Source organism: Canis lupus, chromosome 1 (assembly GCF_003254725.2).
Source record: "Canis lupus dingo isolate Sandy chromosome 1, ASM325472v2, whole genome shotgun sequence".
Taxonomy (NCBI): domain Eukaryota; kingdom Metazoa; phylum Chordata; class Mammalia; order Carnivora; family Canidae; genus Canis; species Canis lupus.
Window position 1 is genome coordinate 55,612,154 of NC_064243.1, and position 16,866 is coordinate 55,629,019.

Genomic DNA, 16,866 nt, shown 5'->3' on the forward strand with positions numbered 1-16,866 from the left:
AGAGGCTCCGTACGTGAAGTGACCTGAACAGAAGAGCACCTGGGGATGGGAACGGGCAGGGTGGGGGCACTCAGTCCCCCCGAGCACCAACACGGGGTCCCCAGGGGCCCCAGACTTGGGTCTGCCAGACAAGGACAGGGACGCGCCCTCGTTCCCAGGCTGGGGGCCACAGCACATCCTCTGCACCCCGGGGAGACGGAGAAGACCGTTTCCCCCCCCCCAACCACTGTATGAATCCATTCATCACAACATGATACTTTACTTCCAACCTCCCGGAGCCAGGGTCTCCCCCCGCTTGGCCCTGAAGGCTCACGGGGAGCCTGAGTACTCGCCCCACAGAGCACCAGGTGGGGGTGGCCGGCAGCCCAGGGGCCTCTTTGGGGACAAAGACAGGCAGTGAGACCAGCTTGTTGGCCAGCGGAGTTGGCCCGGCCCCTAGCGCGTCCTGCTCGGTCGTCGCCCGTCAGACTGCAGCTGGTGCCCCGTCCCCGGGGCTGGGAGTCTGCGCACCAGCCAGAGGAGCATTTCTGGGGCATGAGCAGAGCAGGGGACATGGGGTCTGCATGCAGGGAAGGTGGTTACTTCACATCTGGGGGTGTCAGGATGGGATGTGCGGGATGTTTGTGCGTCCTCAGTGTCAAACGCTTGTAACCACGAGGTTAAAAAAGCCAAAGGGAGTCAACAGTCCCAGCAGGACGGGTCACGGGAGAAGCGGAGGTGTGGGGAAGCAGGTGCTGGGGTGCCCCGGCATCGGCCTCCGTGGGGCCCCCAGAGACAGACTGCAACCCTCCTTGCCAGCAGAAAAATTGCAGGGACAGAGCTTCCCAGCCACAGCCAGCGGGCCGCCCCCAAAGAGCCGGGCCTCAGCTCAAGGTCGCTTTGCCCTTTAGGTCACGACAATGCAGACTTTTGTAGAAAAACCAGAACCCTCATCCTTTCCATGTTATTCTCCCCAGACCCGGCTCTGCCAGGCACGGGGCACAGACGGAAGCTGAGGGGGGCGGCCCCCCGAGGTCAGATGCCATCCCTCCCTGTCTAGGGGGACAATGGGCCTCCATGACGGTGGCGGTGGCGGTGGCTGTCCTGCTCAGGCAGGTGGTCAGGGAGCACGGTCCCGAGGGTGATGCCCACAGCACAGCCTGGGGGGGGGGGGCAGAGGGCGTCCTGGCCACAGGGAGCTCATCCCTGGTGGGCTTGGGGCGGGCCACAGAGTGCAGGGGCCTGGGAAGGAGGGCGGCCCCCGTCACTGGCCCTGCCTCCAAGCAGAAGGGGCATTGCGGGCCTCCTATGCCACCTGCTGCCCAGACACAGGCCCCAGACGCTGAGGTTGCCCCGTCCTGGTCCACCTGTCTGTCAGGGGGTCTAGCCCCGAACGGCTTTAAGCACCAAGTCTGCACAGAACTTGGAGGTGCAATCATGCGGAGAGGCCTCCCGGCCGTCAGGGGTGCCTGTGGGGACCCAGGCCTTCCCACCCCCAATCCAGGCCCTGCCCTGCCCTGACCACACAGACAGAGCTGCCCTTGAGCCCCAGGCCTCCTGGAGGGGTGTCAGTGTGCCCTCTGTCACAGCTTTTAAGGGGAGGAAGCAAGCCGTCCTCCTCATTCCGCCCCGCCCCTCACCCCCACCACTAAGCCCCTGTGCCTGGGATGCTAAGAAGCACCTGGCTTCTGGTGCTTTTCAATCCTCACTGTCCGCCCCTGGGCCTCCTGGACATTCCCGAGGGCACCGTGCAGGCAGGGAACCTCGGGTAGACGTGGCCACGGCAACACTCTGCTTTAGACAGAAGTGCCTCTGGGGTTTAGTGCGAAAGCAGGAGTCTGTACCAGAGGAAGGTAAGACCCCACACGGCAGGCACGGCCAGCACCTGGAGCCAGGAGCCTGGAGCCTGAAGTCGGGAGCTGGGAGCCCTGGAGCCCTGGAGCCAGGAGCCAGGAGCCAGGAACCCAGAGCCAGGAGCCAGGAGCCAGGAGCCAGGAGCCAGAAGCCAGGAACCCAGAGCCAGGAACCTGGAGCCAGGAGCCTGGAGCCAGGAGCCAGGAGCCCGGAGCCAGGAGGCAGGAGCCCTAGAGCCAGGAGCCAGGAGCCAGGAGCCCGGAGCCAGGGGCCAAGAGCCATAGAGCCAGGAGCCTGGAGCCCAGAGCCAGGAGCCCGGAGCCAGGAGCCCGGAGCCAGGGGCCTGGAGCCAGGAGCCTGGGGCCTGGGGCCAGGAACCGGGATCCAGGAGCCAGGAGCTGGGAGCCAGGAACCCTGAGCTAGGAGCCCAGAGCCAGGAGCCAGGGGCCAGGAGCCCTAGAGCCCGGAGCCAGGAGCCCGGAGCCCTGGAGTGGGGAGCACCGTCCCCAGCAGGCCCCAGGTCACCCCAATGCTGGCAGGACCCCTTCACGCATCCAGGGGACAAGTGCTGAGCCCCACTGACGAGCCGCCAGGTGCTACTCTTGTCACCAAGAAGTGAAGACGATGGCCTGCTCAGCGACGACGCTCTGTCCTTCCCACTGCTCAGGACACAGGGCTTGTGGCCACCTCCTCTCTCTCTCCCCCCTCCCCGTCCCCTAAGCCCAGACAGTAGCAAATCCCAATGTTTTACCTTGGAAACACCCCTGCACCTACCTGCCCACGTAGCCCCCGCACACCTGGTCCAAATCTCTCGCCTCCAGCCTGGACAGTGACAGTAGGCTCCCAAAGTCTCTCCTTCCAGACTTTCCCCCCCATACTCAACACCTTAGCCTCCAGAATCTTGCTGAACAGGGGGCAGATCACCACACTCCTGCCCAAAACCCAAAAATAGCTCCCCCTCTCTCAAGGGAGAAGCTGGAGTCCTGGAAAGTTACAGTGGCCCTCGAGCCCCTCCAACGGCTGGTCCATTTGCTCCCCGACCTCCCTGCCCTCTTGCCCCGGGGCCTTTGCACCTGCTGTTCTGCATGGAAGGCTCTGTCCTGCACATCTGCCTGGCTTGTCACCTCGCTGCATTCAGAAATCAACTCACGTCTCCTTGCTGGGGAGGCTCATCCTCACTTCCAGCGCTCACCATCTCCCACAGCACTGAGGTAACTGGACACGTTTGTTCATTTATGTCTGTCTGTCCCCGCTGGCAGGCAGCTCCGAAAGTCTTACTGCTGCAGCCCCCCGTAAGAGCAGCTCTAGGCCTGCTGTGTGGGCTCAACAAATATATGCGGAGTTAAAAAATACCCACTACTTGCCTAGAACATTTGCCGACTTGATTCAGTGCACTGATCCTCTAGAGGGGCTATTACTCTCGTTGTACAGATTTGGAAACTGAGGCGCACCATCTCTGAAGACCAGCTCTCCTGGCTTCCACCCATGGCTTTCCTACCGCTTTCACTTCTGGCCTGCTTGGTGGGCTCTGGGGTGACCTGCCTGGCCTGCCGACCCCTGCAGGCCCCGGAAGGAGCTGCAGGCTCTCCAAGCGTATGTGGGGTCCCTGGGTCCATTTCTTCACTGCCTTGGGCTCAGTAGGAAAAGGTGCCCTGTGAACTACTAGGAGTTGCCATCGCCAGTGCGAGCTGCCAACTTCCCAAGGACTTGATGGAAAAAGACTAAGGCCACCCCAAATCTTCCCTGGTTATGAAGAAGACTGCTCACATCCCTGGCATCAGGGGACCCTGCGGGGCGAGTGGCTCGTCGGGCCCCATGCTACCCACACCCTACAGGCCCTGCCCCGAATCCTCGCCCACGAGCTGCTTGCTGCGCCTCATAGGCCCACCTTAGATCTTTCCACCTGGAATACGTTCCCCACGCTCTTCCTCCAGTCGGTGCTCGAGCACCTCCGCTTCCCCGCCGGCCCTCCTCCCCGGGGTGCTGTCTGCAGACTCCCCCCACCCGTGGGCCTCTGTCTTGCCTCTTCAGGGGCCCCTTGCCCCAGGGAGCAGGGTTCTCTGACACCGCACATCTGTAACATGGGAACTCTGTGGCAGGCCCGGCAAGCTCGGTGGGGCCAGAGAATCTGCATTTTGATCCAGTCCCCAGGACCGTGCCTGAGAACTAGGGCTGTGGAGTGACACACGAACCCAGCGGGCACCCAGAAACCTTGCTGAGGGACCCCGTGTCTACTCACTGCCGTGCAAAGGTCGATCAGAAACAAAGGCCTTGGGCTGCTCACCTCCGGGTATGAGGCCGACCGTCTCATCCCCCCTCCACCCTCCAGAGCCCGGTCCTACCCCGCTCCCCCTCACTCTGGAGCAGATCTACCGTCATGAAGAAACTGTCTGGACAGCTGCAGTGCCCGGTCTCGACCACTGGCCTTGCCAGCGGGCGCCCTTCGGCAGCTGGAACAGTGGAGCCCTGTGCACCCCGACTCCCTGGGATCTCTCCCCCAAGGCTGTGCTCAGAGCTGCTTAGCAGGGCCGATGGCTCACTCTCGTCTCCTTCAAATGCCACCTCTGTGGAGGGGGCTCCTCTGGCCACCCAGGCCACAGCTCTCCCTCCAGCGACCCGCAGGCTCATCACCATTTCTGTTTCCTCCCGACATGCAGTGGGACTGAGATGGCTTCCCTAATTTCTTGCTGATTACATGCCTTGCCCACCGACACAAGCTCCTCCACAGCCAGTATGTGTGTCCTGGCTACTGCGTCCCCACGGCCTTGATGACCATCTGGGCTAAGGTTAAGTTCTCAATAACAACCCACTAAGTGGATGGACGACACCTGGCCCAGGTAGAAGGCCATCACTGGGCTGACCTTCATGGCCACTGTCCCATGAGATAGGCCTGGCCAAAGAAGAGAGCACAAAGGCAGCCTTTGACTTGTATGGAGCACACAGCATCCAATCCTGGAAGATGGTTCTAAGGACCCAGAGCTGTTAGAACCCAAGGTCACAGTCATCACATGTGCTCTCCCACCTCAGAGCTCAAGGTCACGGTCATCACATGTGCTCCCCCACCTTAGAACCCAAGGTCACAGTCATCACATGTGCTCCCCCACCTCAGAGCTCAAGGTCACGGTCATCACATGTGCTCCCCCACCTCAGAACCCAAGGTCACAGTCATCACACGTGCTCCCCCACCTCAGAACTCAAGGTCATGGTCATCACATATGCTCTCCCACCTCAGAGCTCAAGGTCACGGTCATCACATGTGCTTCCCCACCTCAGAACCCAAGGTCACAGTCATCACACGTGCTCCCCCACCTCAGAACTCAAGGTCACGGTCATCACATGTGCTCCCCGACCTTAGAACCCAAGGTCACAGTCATCACACGTGCTCCCCCACCTCAGAACTCAAGGTCACAGTCATCACACGTGCTCCCCCACCTCAGAACTCAAGGTCACGGTCATCACATGTGCTTCCCGACCTTAGAACTCAAGGTCACGGTCATCACACGTGCTCCCCCACCTCAGAACTCAAGGTCACGGTCATCACACGTGCTCCCCCACCTCAGAACTCAAGGTCACGGTCATCACATGTGCTCCCCGACCTTAGAACTCAAGGTCACAGTCATCACACGTGCTCCCCCACCCAGAACTCAAGGTCACGGTCATCACACGTGCTCCCCGACCTTAGAACTCAAGGTCACAGTCATCACACGTGCTCCCCCACCTCAGAACTCAAGGTCACAGTCATCACACGGTTCCCCCACCTCAGAACTCAAGGTCATGGTCATCACATGTGGTCCCCCACCTCAGAGCTCAAGGTCACGGTCATCACATATGCTCCCCCACCTCAGAGCTCAGGGTCATGGTCCTATGCTCCTGTACTTTAGAACTCAAGGTCACGCTCACCACTCGTGCACTACTTCTCCTAGTCTGTCACACACTGAATGAAACATTCAGTATTACACTTGGTGATGTCCAGCCACAAATGGGGATGTCACTGTAGATCAGAATGAGGTTCCATCCAAATTTATACGTTAACTTTTACAACATGATTCAGGTTTCCTGGACCAACTCCAAAGTTTTCATCTGCTCAAGCTGGTAGCTGTATCCAGAAGGGCAGACCCAAACAAACTCACAGTCTTTTTACAGAAACTCCAAAGAGGCTCTTAGATTTTTGCAGCAAACATGGGATTTAGAGGCTAAGTCTTTGGAACTCTTTATAGACTCTAATCGCGCCTTCGTGTGGAGTAAAATAAATGTAGTCTGGACCTCCATGATTAGACTCTCTGAACAGCCACCTGGAGAGCTGCTCTTCACCAGAACTTTCTGCTCTTTCATTTAGGAAGCTGACTTCGAGGGCAGGTACACCGGAGCTAAAGATGCAAACAAACCCCTTTTGTTAGGTTTTTGGCCTCATTGTGTTTGCTGTTTCATTTCCAGTGGCGTGGCGCTGTGTCACCATGTTAAACAGCGAACCCGGGCGCCTGGTGATCAGCCGGGTCCCCTCGTAACAGGTGCCCGTGCTGTACAGGTGACCCGGGGCCCACCAGCCACTCACTAGCACGTGGCCTCGGAGCGTCAGCTCTCCCAGGAGGGCGGCCCCTGGACCCTCTGCCCCCTTCTCGGCTGTGGTGTAACCGCCGGGGAGCCTGGCTGACACCTGACACCTGTACTTCATATTTTATTTACTATGTGTCACATTTATGCTTTAAGCTGTTCCAGGCGCTTTCATACACACGGTCCCATAAGACAAGGCTAGTGTTGGCTCCACTTTACGGCTGGAGGAGACAGAGGCCCAACAGGGATAAGACGAATGTTCCAGAACAGAACGGATTGACGAGGCTAGTAACAAACTCCTGGGAGGTGCTCTTCCACCCTTCTCTGTCTCCTCAGGCCTGGGGCGGGGCCTACATTCCCAGGGGCCTCGGGACCAGGGCTGTCCCCGGTGCAGCCCCCGAGGACCACGGGCCTTCCAGCCTGCCACGGCACAGACCACCCCTGTGACCCCACAGACAATCAGCACAGGAGCCTGACGCGAGGGGACAGCACCTGGGTGTTCCGGACGTCCCGTCATGAATTTACAAAGCAGGGCCAGAGCGCAGGCAGGGAGCCGTGTCCCTCCAGCCACCGCGAGACAAAGGGGTCCCACGCCCAGCAGAACAGATGCACATACAACCCTGTCAGCAAACTCTCAGAGCTGACAGGTCAGCCTGTCCCTGTGCCTGCGGGTGGAGGGGCGCTGGCCTCTGCGGGGGAGGTGGCCCAGAACTAGCCAGTCACCTGGCAAGCGCCACAGACTTGGGGAAGGGGGGCAGATGCCAGAGCCGGGGGTTGGGGGGGTGGCGTGGGGGGTGGGGGGGTGCAGGGGGCCTGCTGGCGGCGCAGCCCTGGGGAAGGGAAGGGCCGGGGCCCCAGGGCCAGGGCCAGGCCCCTAGACTTTGCTCAGACCTTCCAAAGCCTTTGTGATGTGTCCCCTTCCTCAGGGGACAGAGTGGCAGTGGGGGTGAGGCACCGCTCAGGTGTGTGTGTGTGTGTGTGTGTGTGTGCGCGCCTGGCCCCAGGTTCTGCAGAGAGGGGCCTGTCCTGTCCAACCACACCCTCTGCCAGGCGGACACCAGGACTTCTGATCTTTGACTTGCTCATTAGCAGCACCCTGGAGCGCCGCCCCGGGGCACTTAAGGCCCCAGGCAGACGATGAGTCAGGCCAAGTCCCTGCGACCAGTGACCCTCCCATGCCCAAGGTAGGGTGCGGTGGGAAATGTCCCCAGAGGGTGGAGGCTCCTCACACTGGGTGGACCCCAAACGGCCTCAGACAACATTTATTTTGTACCTACTGTGTGGCCCAGACTCCTGGTTTCTGATTCCTACTGTGGTCTCGCAAGGGTTTAGGAGGCTGGGGTCGGGTTGTGTGTGGGGGGACTGGGCTAGCCGCCCAGAGTCCCACTGAGTCACGGCCCCGGATGCTGAGCTCCACAGTGCCTGGCTGCGCTCCAGGGCCTCTTCCAACTTGCTTGACCGCGGCCCTCCATGGAGCAGTGTATCTAGTGACCTGGAGCACACGTAAGAGTGTGTAGAGCCCTGCAGGACACGTGAGGCCACTGGCTTCCCCTCACCTTGTCCTGTGCCCTCATCAGGCCTGTCAGGCGTGGGCCTGCATCCCGGCACACGGTACCCACGTCCAGTGCCCCCCGGCACCGGGCCACTAAGCACTGACCTGCGTGCCCTGGTATTGGGGGAGGTCTTCAGGAGGCCCACACCTCCCCACCTTCACCCCACCCCGGGCTGGAAACTGTGTTTGGCGGCGCCACCCTGCTCCCCTGACCCCGAAGGCACACTCTGCCCGGTGGCCTCAGCCTCGGGGACTGAGGTGGTGTTGGGACCCACTGGACACTACACATGACTGAACCCCATGAAGGCAGCCCTACAAACTTGTAAGGTCCTGGCAGGCAGGTGCGGAGAGCTTCGGGCCTTGAGGTCGCCCACCGCTAGCCTCCCTCTAAGTCCCCTGGCTTGTTGAAATAGCCGCCTCCCCATCGGGAGGGGCCTGGGTCTTTCCTCAGCTGCTCCCCTGGGTCCTTTGAATTTCACCCAGGAAGCTCCCGGGGTTTCAGACCAACAAATGGCAAAGCACAGATGAAGTGACAGTGGATGCTGCTCCATGAATTTGTGCCCCTGCTTCAGGAGGGTGTGACGGAGCACGGCGTAACCTTTATTTGTGGGGGCTCATAGCCCCTGGGGCCCCAGTGCCCCCAGCACCCGGAGGGGCCAACAGGGACTTGCCCAGTTGTGAGAACCAAGCACAGCCTTGCCCTGCAGAGCCCCGGGGACGTCAGTTCCCGTGTCCCCCTGGCCAGGCCGCAGTGCCCAGGGGAAGGGTTTCTAGGTGAGATTAACCCTTGTCAGTCCACTTTGAGGAAGCAGATGAGCCTCCTCCACGTTGTGTGTGGGCCACACCCCATCAGTTGAAGATGTCCAAAGAAAAGCCTGAGTTCCTTGAGGGGAGGGGTTCTCCTTTGGATGCGAGCGCGGTGTCAGGTCTCCGGGGGTCCCAGCCTGCAGGTCCGCCCTGCAGGTTTCAGGAGTGCCAGCCCCACAACCATGTGAGCCTGATCCTTAAACTCAGTCTCTCCCCAGATCTCCCCCATACACATATCCTGGCGGTTCCACTGCCCTGGAGAACTCGGACTATGCTCCCAATTCCATGCTCCACTGTCTAAGTGCACAGCCTTGGCCTCGAGGGCACCCAGGGGTGCTCGATGCTTGAGGGAGGCACCTGAGCCTCCCACCCTGGCCCTAGACCGTGGGCCCAGCTGGCCTGTGTGCCCGGCTGCCACGGGATGGCTTTCCTTCCTGCCCTCCCTGCTGGCGATGCGTCCTCCTGTCACTCGGATGCTTTCCTCGTCCCTCTGTCCACCCGGGGGTCTCCTGTATGAGGCCCCGGGCAGCCTGCTCACCCTGACAGCTTCCCATCCTCCCTCTGTCTCTCCACACAGGGGTCCAGACATCCGGACAACGTGATAAGACAACATGAGGGTCCCACTGTCCCTTGGCCCCTCTGACCCAGCCTCCCTCCTGCCCTCTCCTGGTCAGGAACCCCCAAGTCCCCCCTCCGAGGCCTTCCCTCCCTCCCTCACCTGCCATGTGCTACCTCAGACCCTGGCCCCTTCCCACCCCAGCCTCGGCCCCCCAGACTCCCCTGGCTGATCCCCACATAGGTGCTCTGCCCCCGCAGCATCTGCAGGTCTCCTCTGAGCACCAGTCCGGCTGCAGCGCCACCTCTCCCTGTGACCTAGTGGCAGCTTTCTGACCAGGGGTCTGGGGTGGGAGCAGAGTGGTGACCGGTCGCCCACAGGCCAGTGTATCCCGCCACCAACCCCACTCACAGCACACAGCAGGCCCTCCACAAGTGTTTGAAGGAAGAACTGACTCCAGTGTCAACAGGGCCTTCCTCACCCCCCTTCAAGCCTTGTCTGGGGCCACGCGTCAGTCCCAGCCAGGCCAGCAGGCAAGGGGAACCTGTGCCCTTTCCAGGTGGCTGCGAGCCCGCCAGGCAGGCACCTCTTCCCTGTGGGTGAGGGGTGGGCATGCCACCCACGGTTACTGTTGGGGTCACGCTTGCCTCGTCCCAAGAGCAGGATTTGGTGTCCTGGGTGTCCATGGACACTCCATACACATCCACTCCTTCCTCTTCCGTGAAACTGTCAGTGGAGGTGACACGGGAAATGACCACCCCCAGGACCACTGGCTGCTTCTCAGCATTGCACCCACACCCCGAGGGTGGGCCAAGTCCCGGGAACCAGCCCTCACCTGGTGCCACCAGCGACCGTCCCTCCATGCTCCCAGGGGAGAGGGGCTTCGATGCAGGGTCCTGGCCAGGAGCCATGAGCAGCACAGTGAGGGCCCAGGGCCAGGCAGGCAGCTGGAGGAGCACAGGCCAGAATTGAGGGGCCCGATCCCCCTACGGCCCTTAGCTGGGGCCGGCGTGTAGTCCACTGTAAGCATCATCAGGATGTGACGGTCTCTCCCGCACACGCTCACATCAGCCTCTGGTGGGGTGCACGGCTGAGCAGACCAGTCTTCCCAGCACCAGGGCTTCCCAGCACCAGCACATGCAGGCCTGGAGAGGCAGGCTGGCCCTGCTAGGGGGGTGCAGGGAAGAGGCTGGGAGGGTGGCTGGCCACCTAGGCCCACCGTGCTGCCCCTGCCCCCACCCACCCCTACACTGGGCACCCAGGGTCACGCCACTTGTTCAGGGAGAAGAGCTAAGATCGGGTGACCCCTGCGCCATCATGGTGACAGTGCCCTGGGCCTGGGGTCCTGAGCTGCTCTTCAAAATCCCGTCTTTTTAAGAGCAGAATGCAAAACTCCTGCCAGGTACAGAAATGCACAGCCTGAGCCTTAGGATGGTACTTCACGCAAGTATTTAAGCAAGTGATTCTGGGTGGGACAGTTCTTTGGAAAACCACCGTCTTAAGAATCCTGAGACTTCAAAACAAACGTTGACACCTCCTACAAGTAAAGAAATAGCTCCGTCACTGGCTGCACAGAGCAAGCATTTGTACAGCCGCAGACAAATCTGCGGTGTAGAGCACCTCCCCGGGTTCTGCACCCCATGCGCCCCTGTGCAACCTCTTCCCGGGATGGAGTAAAGGAACACAAAGTGTCCCGGAGAAGCTGCGGATTTACTCACATCCTATGCCTTATCCGTGGATGGTTTAACCCACTGCGAGAGCAAACGGCCCCGGTTAGCCCACGCCGGCCGTCAAAGCTCCTCGAGGTTACAGCAACGTGTAGAAGACACACAACGCAGACCCCCTCCGGGACCCTGTCAGGAGGGCGGGGTGCGCGGCTGAGCAGACTAGTCTGCTGTCCTGGGGCCAGGCGAGGGGACCGGGAAGCAGGCGCTGCCCCCTGGTCTGGACAGCAGGTCACCCACTCCTGCTGCGTCCTGCTGCACACCAAAGCGCTAGGGCTCCTGCCTTTCTTGGATGTCTATGGGCTGAGGGTTTTCTGAGGCTCCACCCCACAGCTCTCGTTTACTGGAGGGGTTCGGTGCTACCCCTGAGCACCTGGGGGACTGCACTGAGCTTAATCAGGTCAGGTCCGCAGGCGCCCTCACGTCCCCACCATCCTCATCTCCGGAAAAAGAATGACGTGGACACAAGCACCCCGCTAAATGGGGGCACTTACAGAGCCTCCTCTTGTAGGCCCCCAAAAGTGCACAACCAACATGAGCTCTAGGCTGACCTCCCCCCCAGGCTTCCTTCTTCTGTCTGTCCCTCCTAAGACAGGCTGGATGTGTTCCCATCTCCCCCACCGGAACCTGCTGGGTGGGTGTGGGATGCAGCTCACTTCTTGCCAACAGTTGTCGGGAAGCTGAGGCCCCCACAGAAAGGGGGGATGAGCCTGTTTCAGGACCACCCAGCCGGCAGCAGCCTTCCCACGTTTGCCTGAAAAGTCCTCTCTGGTGGGAACACGCCAGCACCCATGCACGGGCTCCCTGGAGCCCGCACTCGCACACCTGCACGACCTCCCCGATCCCCGGCCGCTGCAGTGTTACTTTCAGGGAAGGAAGAAAGCAGGAGCTTCCCCGGGCTTCCTCCACTTTGTGACTGGATGCTAATGTGTCATTTTGTCACCTTTTTCATTACTCCCCCCTCCACACCTCTACACAAACCACCCGAACCACCTAAGCCTGCCAACAGGTACCCCCGTGGTGACCCCACCTCCAGCTGCCAGCTGCAGGCACCGAAGACCCAGGCCCCCAGCCAGCCTCCCGCACCTCCGGGCACCTGGGCGCAGCCCTCTCCAGACAAGCTCAGGAAACTGAAGTTTCAGGCCACACGGATGGACGCTGGGGCCGGGAAACTAAGGAGGCCCGGGAGCCCCAGCGCCCCTGCACCTGCTCGGCCACGAGGAAACAGGGGAGGGTGGAGAGGGAGAGGGGTGGTGGGGGGACCCAGGGTGGGGGCAGAGAGGCCGCGTGTGGGCAGCAGGGACTCCGACGTCACCGAGGGAGCCCCTGAGCCCCTGGCTCAGGACTTTGGGGGCAAAGCCCTTAAGGCGGGGGCGTGGAGGCGACAGCCCGTCCACCCGGTGTCCGCGACCCCTCCCCCCCCCGGGCCTGCCCGCCGCGGGGTCGCCGGAGGGGGCGGGACGGTCGCGCTCACCTGCGGGGGTCGCAGTCCCTGCGCGGGTCGGACTCAGGCTTCGGGGTCGGGGTCGGGGTCGGGGAGTGGGCGGGGGTCGGGCTCCGGGTCTGGACTGGACTCCGGGTTGGGGTCCGCCTCCGGGTCGGGGTCGGGGTCGGGGTCGGGGTCGGGGTCCGGGTCCGTGTCGGGGTCGGGGTCTGGCTCCGGGTGAGGGTCGGGGTCGGGGTCGGGGTCGGGGTCGGGGTCAGGGTCGGGGTCGGGGTCAGGGTCGAGGTGGGGGTCCAGGTCGGGGTCCGAGCGCAGCGGGGTGAAGGCTGCAGCCGTTATGCGGGATCTCGGTGGAGCCCGGGGAGGAGGCGGTTGCGGGGGGCGAGCCGAGGGGGCGCGCCGGGGCTGCGGATTGGCCGGAGCTTCTGCCCCGCCCCGCCCCCGCCCCTCCGGCTCGGCCCCGCCCTCTCCCCTCCCCTCCCCTCCAGTTCCTGCCCCGCCCCCGCCCTGTCCCCTCCCCTCCACCCACCCTCCTCCATCCCTGCCGCGTCGGCCCCGCCCCTCCCCCGCCCCCGGGTGCCCACTCCAGAGGGGAGGAGCGAGGCTCTCGGGCTTGCGGCAGGTGGGCTGGCCGGCCCCTGGTTCGCAGCCTGCCGAGGTGCGTGGACCCTGGGATTGCGCACCTGCCCGGGGCTTCGGCCTCCTGGGCTTGCAGCCGTCGGGGGTCGCCCGTCGGGGTCGTTCCGAGCCGGAGGGGGAGCGCGTGGCCTCGGAGAAGCCCCCGCGAGGTCGCGCCCCCGCCCTGGGCGCGAGCTGGACCCCGTTTGCCGGGCTCCGGCCCCGCCCCTGCGCAGCCAACGGCGCAGCCCGCCCCGCCCGCAGCCCCGCGCGCACCCGCACCCACTCGCGCCGCAGGTGCCGCGCACTGCGGGGACCCTCAGAGGGAGAGTCGGCCCGGGAGCGCGGGGAGGGCCCGGGGTGCTATGAGGGGTGCCGGGTGCGGGTCCCACTGCTGTGGACACGAAGCTATTGCAATTGCGGGGGCCCCAAGGAGGGATGTCCCCGAGGAAGGACTGAGATTGTCCGAGGAGCAAAGGCAGACCCTGGACGGCGGGAGTGGCTGCGAGTGAGGGGTCCGCAGGTCAGACGTCACTGGCTCCGGTGGGATTTCTCAGATCCCTCCCTGGGGGTGACCAGCCACAAAGTGACATTCCGCAGAAACCTTTGGGGGCGGGGTCAATGGGCCTAGACCTTGGAATAGCAAGGACAGACCCCTGAGGCCTGCGGCAGGCAGTGAATGGGCTCAGGCGCCTCTCCTCCTAGGCCGGCTGGGCTGCCCCCCGCATCCTGGAAGGTGCCCCAGCTCAGTGACCCCTGGGCTCCAAGTGCCAGCATCCATCACAGCCCCAGCCTCTGAGAAGCTGCTTCTGCCTCTCCTTCAGGTCTCTCCTTCTCCTGCCTGCCCCTCACCTGGCTATCCCCAGCTTTGGTTTCCCTCCTGTATCTCCTAGTGCAACACCTTGCGCACAGACGCCCCCACTTCCAGTGTGAGCCCCACCACGGTCTCTCTCATTTACTGCTGAAATCCCAACACCCAGAGGAAGTTCATATGTCAGGGCCACACTTAAAAGTAACAGCTCAGGCAAAGCTTTTCCCACCTCATTAGTGGCTCTTCCTCTGGACTCTGAACCCTCAGGTCAGACCTCCATCCTATCACAGGTTCACTCGCAGCGTGGTTGCTTACGTCTCCCCATTCCATCCCGACAGCCTCACAGTTGTGCACAAGCGTCAGCCATGCCAGCCGTCTGCGCCGTGTTCGTGGTTATATAGAATTCTGCTGAGCAGGAACCAACCTTCCCGATTTACGGAGGAGGCCACCGAGGCTCAGAGAGGATCCCGGCTGCGAGGCCGCGTGGTTAACAAGCAGGAAACAGCCTTCCCTGTTCTGGAGCCCGGGGAACCTCCCTCATCCCCGCTGATGGCATTTACTCGCTGCTGCACCGACACTTAGTGGGCGCGTCTCCTTAGCAAGCAGGAGCTTCTTGAAGAGATGAGCATGTTAGCAAACCATCATAAAGTACACCGTTGCATTTGTTATTTAACTTTCATACGCCTCGAAACAACCCTCTCCACTAACTCACGTGATGGGTCCGAAGCAAAAATTGACAAGGGAAGTATGAGCCCATAGCTGAGCACGTGGATTCTGCAGCTTGACTTTTGAGGCCCAAACCCTGGTTCTGTCACCTCCTTGCTCTGTGATCTTAGGTAGCTTAGCATCTCTCTGCCTTTGTTTCTCTATCTGTAAAATGGGCTTAATCATAGTACTTACTTGCAAGGCTGTGTGAGGATTGAGTCAATATTGATAAAACATTCAGAAACTGGCATCATAAGGGCTTACGCAACTTTTAGCCTTTCTACTTTTGTCTACACAGCAGAACAGTATGTGGCCACGTGATTAAACTGTGTCAAGCAGGTGGAAAGCACCAGGTGCTTCCCCTCACAGCCAGGAGCTCCTGCGGGCCGGTCTTAATTTACTTTCCCCTTTCGACTCCTTGATAGCTGCAGGGGTGACGGAGCAATGACCCATTTGAATGAAGATGGCCTGTGCCATCTGTGAGCCGGCACAAGGAGGACAAATGGATGGTAAAGGCCTTGGTGCTGGGGACAGGTCATCGCAGACCAGCTGCTAGACAGCTCAGAGCCTCCTCGGGAGATAACCTGCCAGATGCAGACCTCAAGAAAGGCTACGGTCCAGGGGTCATGACATCTGGCAGGTGTGTGTGGTTCACACGCCTGTAGGAGAGCTTTGCCAACTTCTCCTGGACCCATACTCCCAGCTTGCATCAAAATTTGTCACAGTTCACACCGACGGCCAGGAGGCCCCCCCTAGCTGTTCCCTCTGTCCTGTCCTCAGAAGGGGTGGGGCCTCAGGGAATCCCCTCTCTGTCAAGTGCTGCAAGTTGGCAGTGGCGGCGGCGCTGTGCTCTCCAGGAAGGTGTGCAGAGTCCTTCTTCAGAACCTGTGAACATGACCTTATTTGGAAATCAGGTGTTTTCAGGCCTATCAAGGTAAGATGAGGTCATGTGCAGGGGTGCGGGGAGCCCCAATCCAATATGACCGGTGTCCTTAGAGGAAGAGGAGAAGAGACACAGAGGCAGACAGGGAGGAGATGGCCATGAGGATGGAGCCAGAGATGGGATGAGGCGTCTGTAAACTAAGGCTGGCGCCACCAGGCAATGAGGAAGAAGAGAGGACCCTCCCCCAGAGCCTTCGGGGGCATCGGATCTCCGCCTTCTGGTCACCAGATCTGTGAGAGAAGAGAATTTACTGCTTGCAGCCCCATCTGGGCTCCTTTGTCTCGCCATCCCAGGATGCTAACGTCCTGCATGTGGCTGTGGTGCGTGGCTCCCGGGCTCGGGCTGACGGTGGCACAGATCGGGGCGGCTCCGCGTGTTCTTGCGTGTGAGCGGCATCAGGGGGTACCTGCAAATGGAGGCCAACAGGAACCCACGTATCCCATTTTCTCAGTGTTTTGTGCTGGGAATAGGCCCCAGTGAGGTGGGGCTGGGGTGTGGTTTGAAGGGGGACGTAGGTACAGTTTCCAGCGACCTCACGAAGAGCTCCCCATCCTTCACGTTACTGTGCCAGGAGATGCCTGGCCCTCTGTGTTGAAAGCGTTTGTGTTTTCCTGGAAAAGGTGCCAAGTGCAGCTAGGTGCAGCCCGGATGAGTTTCCCAGGGTCACTGGCACAGAGTACCACCAAGTGGGAGGCTTAAAACCACAAGAATTTATTTACCCTGGTCCCAGAGGCCAGAAGTACGACCTCCAGGTGTGGGCAGGGCGGCACCCCACGCCATCCCAGATGTGGCCTTGCCACCACGTGGGGCATCCCTCGGCTTATAGACGGCCCGCTCTGATCTCCTCCTCATCCTCACCGGGCTGTGGTCTCTGAGTCCTCTCCTTCCCTCTTCCTATAAGGACACTGGTCATACCGGGCCAGGGCTCACCCTCCTGCTCCAGTGTGAGCTCATCAGAACTAATTACATCTGCAACCAGCCTATTTCCAACCAGCACATTCTGAGGTGCTGGGGTTCAGACATGAACATGTCTTTGTTCAGAGAAGGGACACTAGTTAACCCCCCATCCCTGATTCTTTAATTCTGTTTCTCGTGACCAGGGGCTGTTCTCAGCAGGACGGGGCTTCAGGGGAACACAGGAAAGGCTGCTTCCCCAGGGACGTGGGGCTCTCTTCAGGCTGAAAGTGGGGGTTGGCAACAGTCATACCCGCAACTAGGCACAGTGGTTTCTTCTAGAAGAATTGGCAGTATTTTCCAGGAACAGATCTAGCTTCTGCGCCGATGGCCCCGGGGGATAAGCTGGGGGTTTCCTTGCCGGTGAT

At 61.1% G+C, this 16,866-nt stretch overlaps 2 protein-coding genes across 10 annotated transcripts in view; one reads left to right on the forward strand and one right to left on the reverse strand.

Moving 5' to 3' along the window:
- FRMD1 (FERM domain containing 1) overlaps window positions 1-13,282 on the reverse strand; it is a 33,338-nt gene extending 20,056 nt beyond the window's left edge. The window contains exons 1-3 of one of the 9 annotated variants that reach the window (XM_049114581.1): window positions 13,151-13,225; window positions 12,120-12,229; window positions 11,018-11,152 (exon numbers count right to left, since the gene is read on the reverse strand). The gene's annotated coding sequence lies outside the window, so the exon portion shown is untranslated. The other 8 variants (XM_049114578.1, XM_049114577.1, XM_049114567.1 and 5 more) reach the window with 8 other exon arrangements.
- On the forward strand, window positions 1,057-14,857 carry LOC112643471 (uncharacterized). Its single transcript, XM_049092939.1, has 3 exons — window positions 1,057-1,188; window positions 13,117-13,608; window positions 14,235-14,857. The coding sequence occupies exons 1-3, from the start codon at window positions 1,057-1,059 to the stop codon at window positions 14,295-14,297; spliced, it is 687 nt and encodes a 228-aa protein (XP_048948896.1). The 3' UTR covers window positions 14,298-14,857.
- The last annotated feature ends 2,009 nt before the right edge of the window (window positions 14,858-16,866 follow it).

Excerpts from the sequence above, each read along its gene's own strand:
- LOC112643471 (XM_049092939.1), top strand. The coding sequence starts at position 1,057 with ATGACGGTGGCGGTGGCGGTGGCTGTCCTGCTCAGGCAGGTGGTCAGG. Across the intron at positions 1,189-13,116 it reads CCACAGGGAGCTCATCCCTG|CCTGCCGAGGTGCGTGGACC; the intron begins GTGGGCTTGGGG and ends CCTGGTTCGCAG. Across the intron at positions 13,609-14,234 it reads TGCGAGTGAGGGGTCCGCAG|CCTCACAGTTGTGCACAAGC; the intron begins GTCAGACGTCAC and ends CCATCCCGACAG.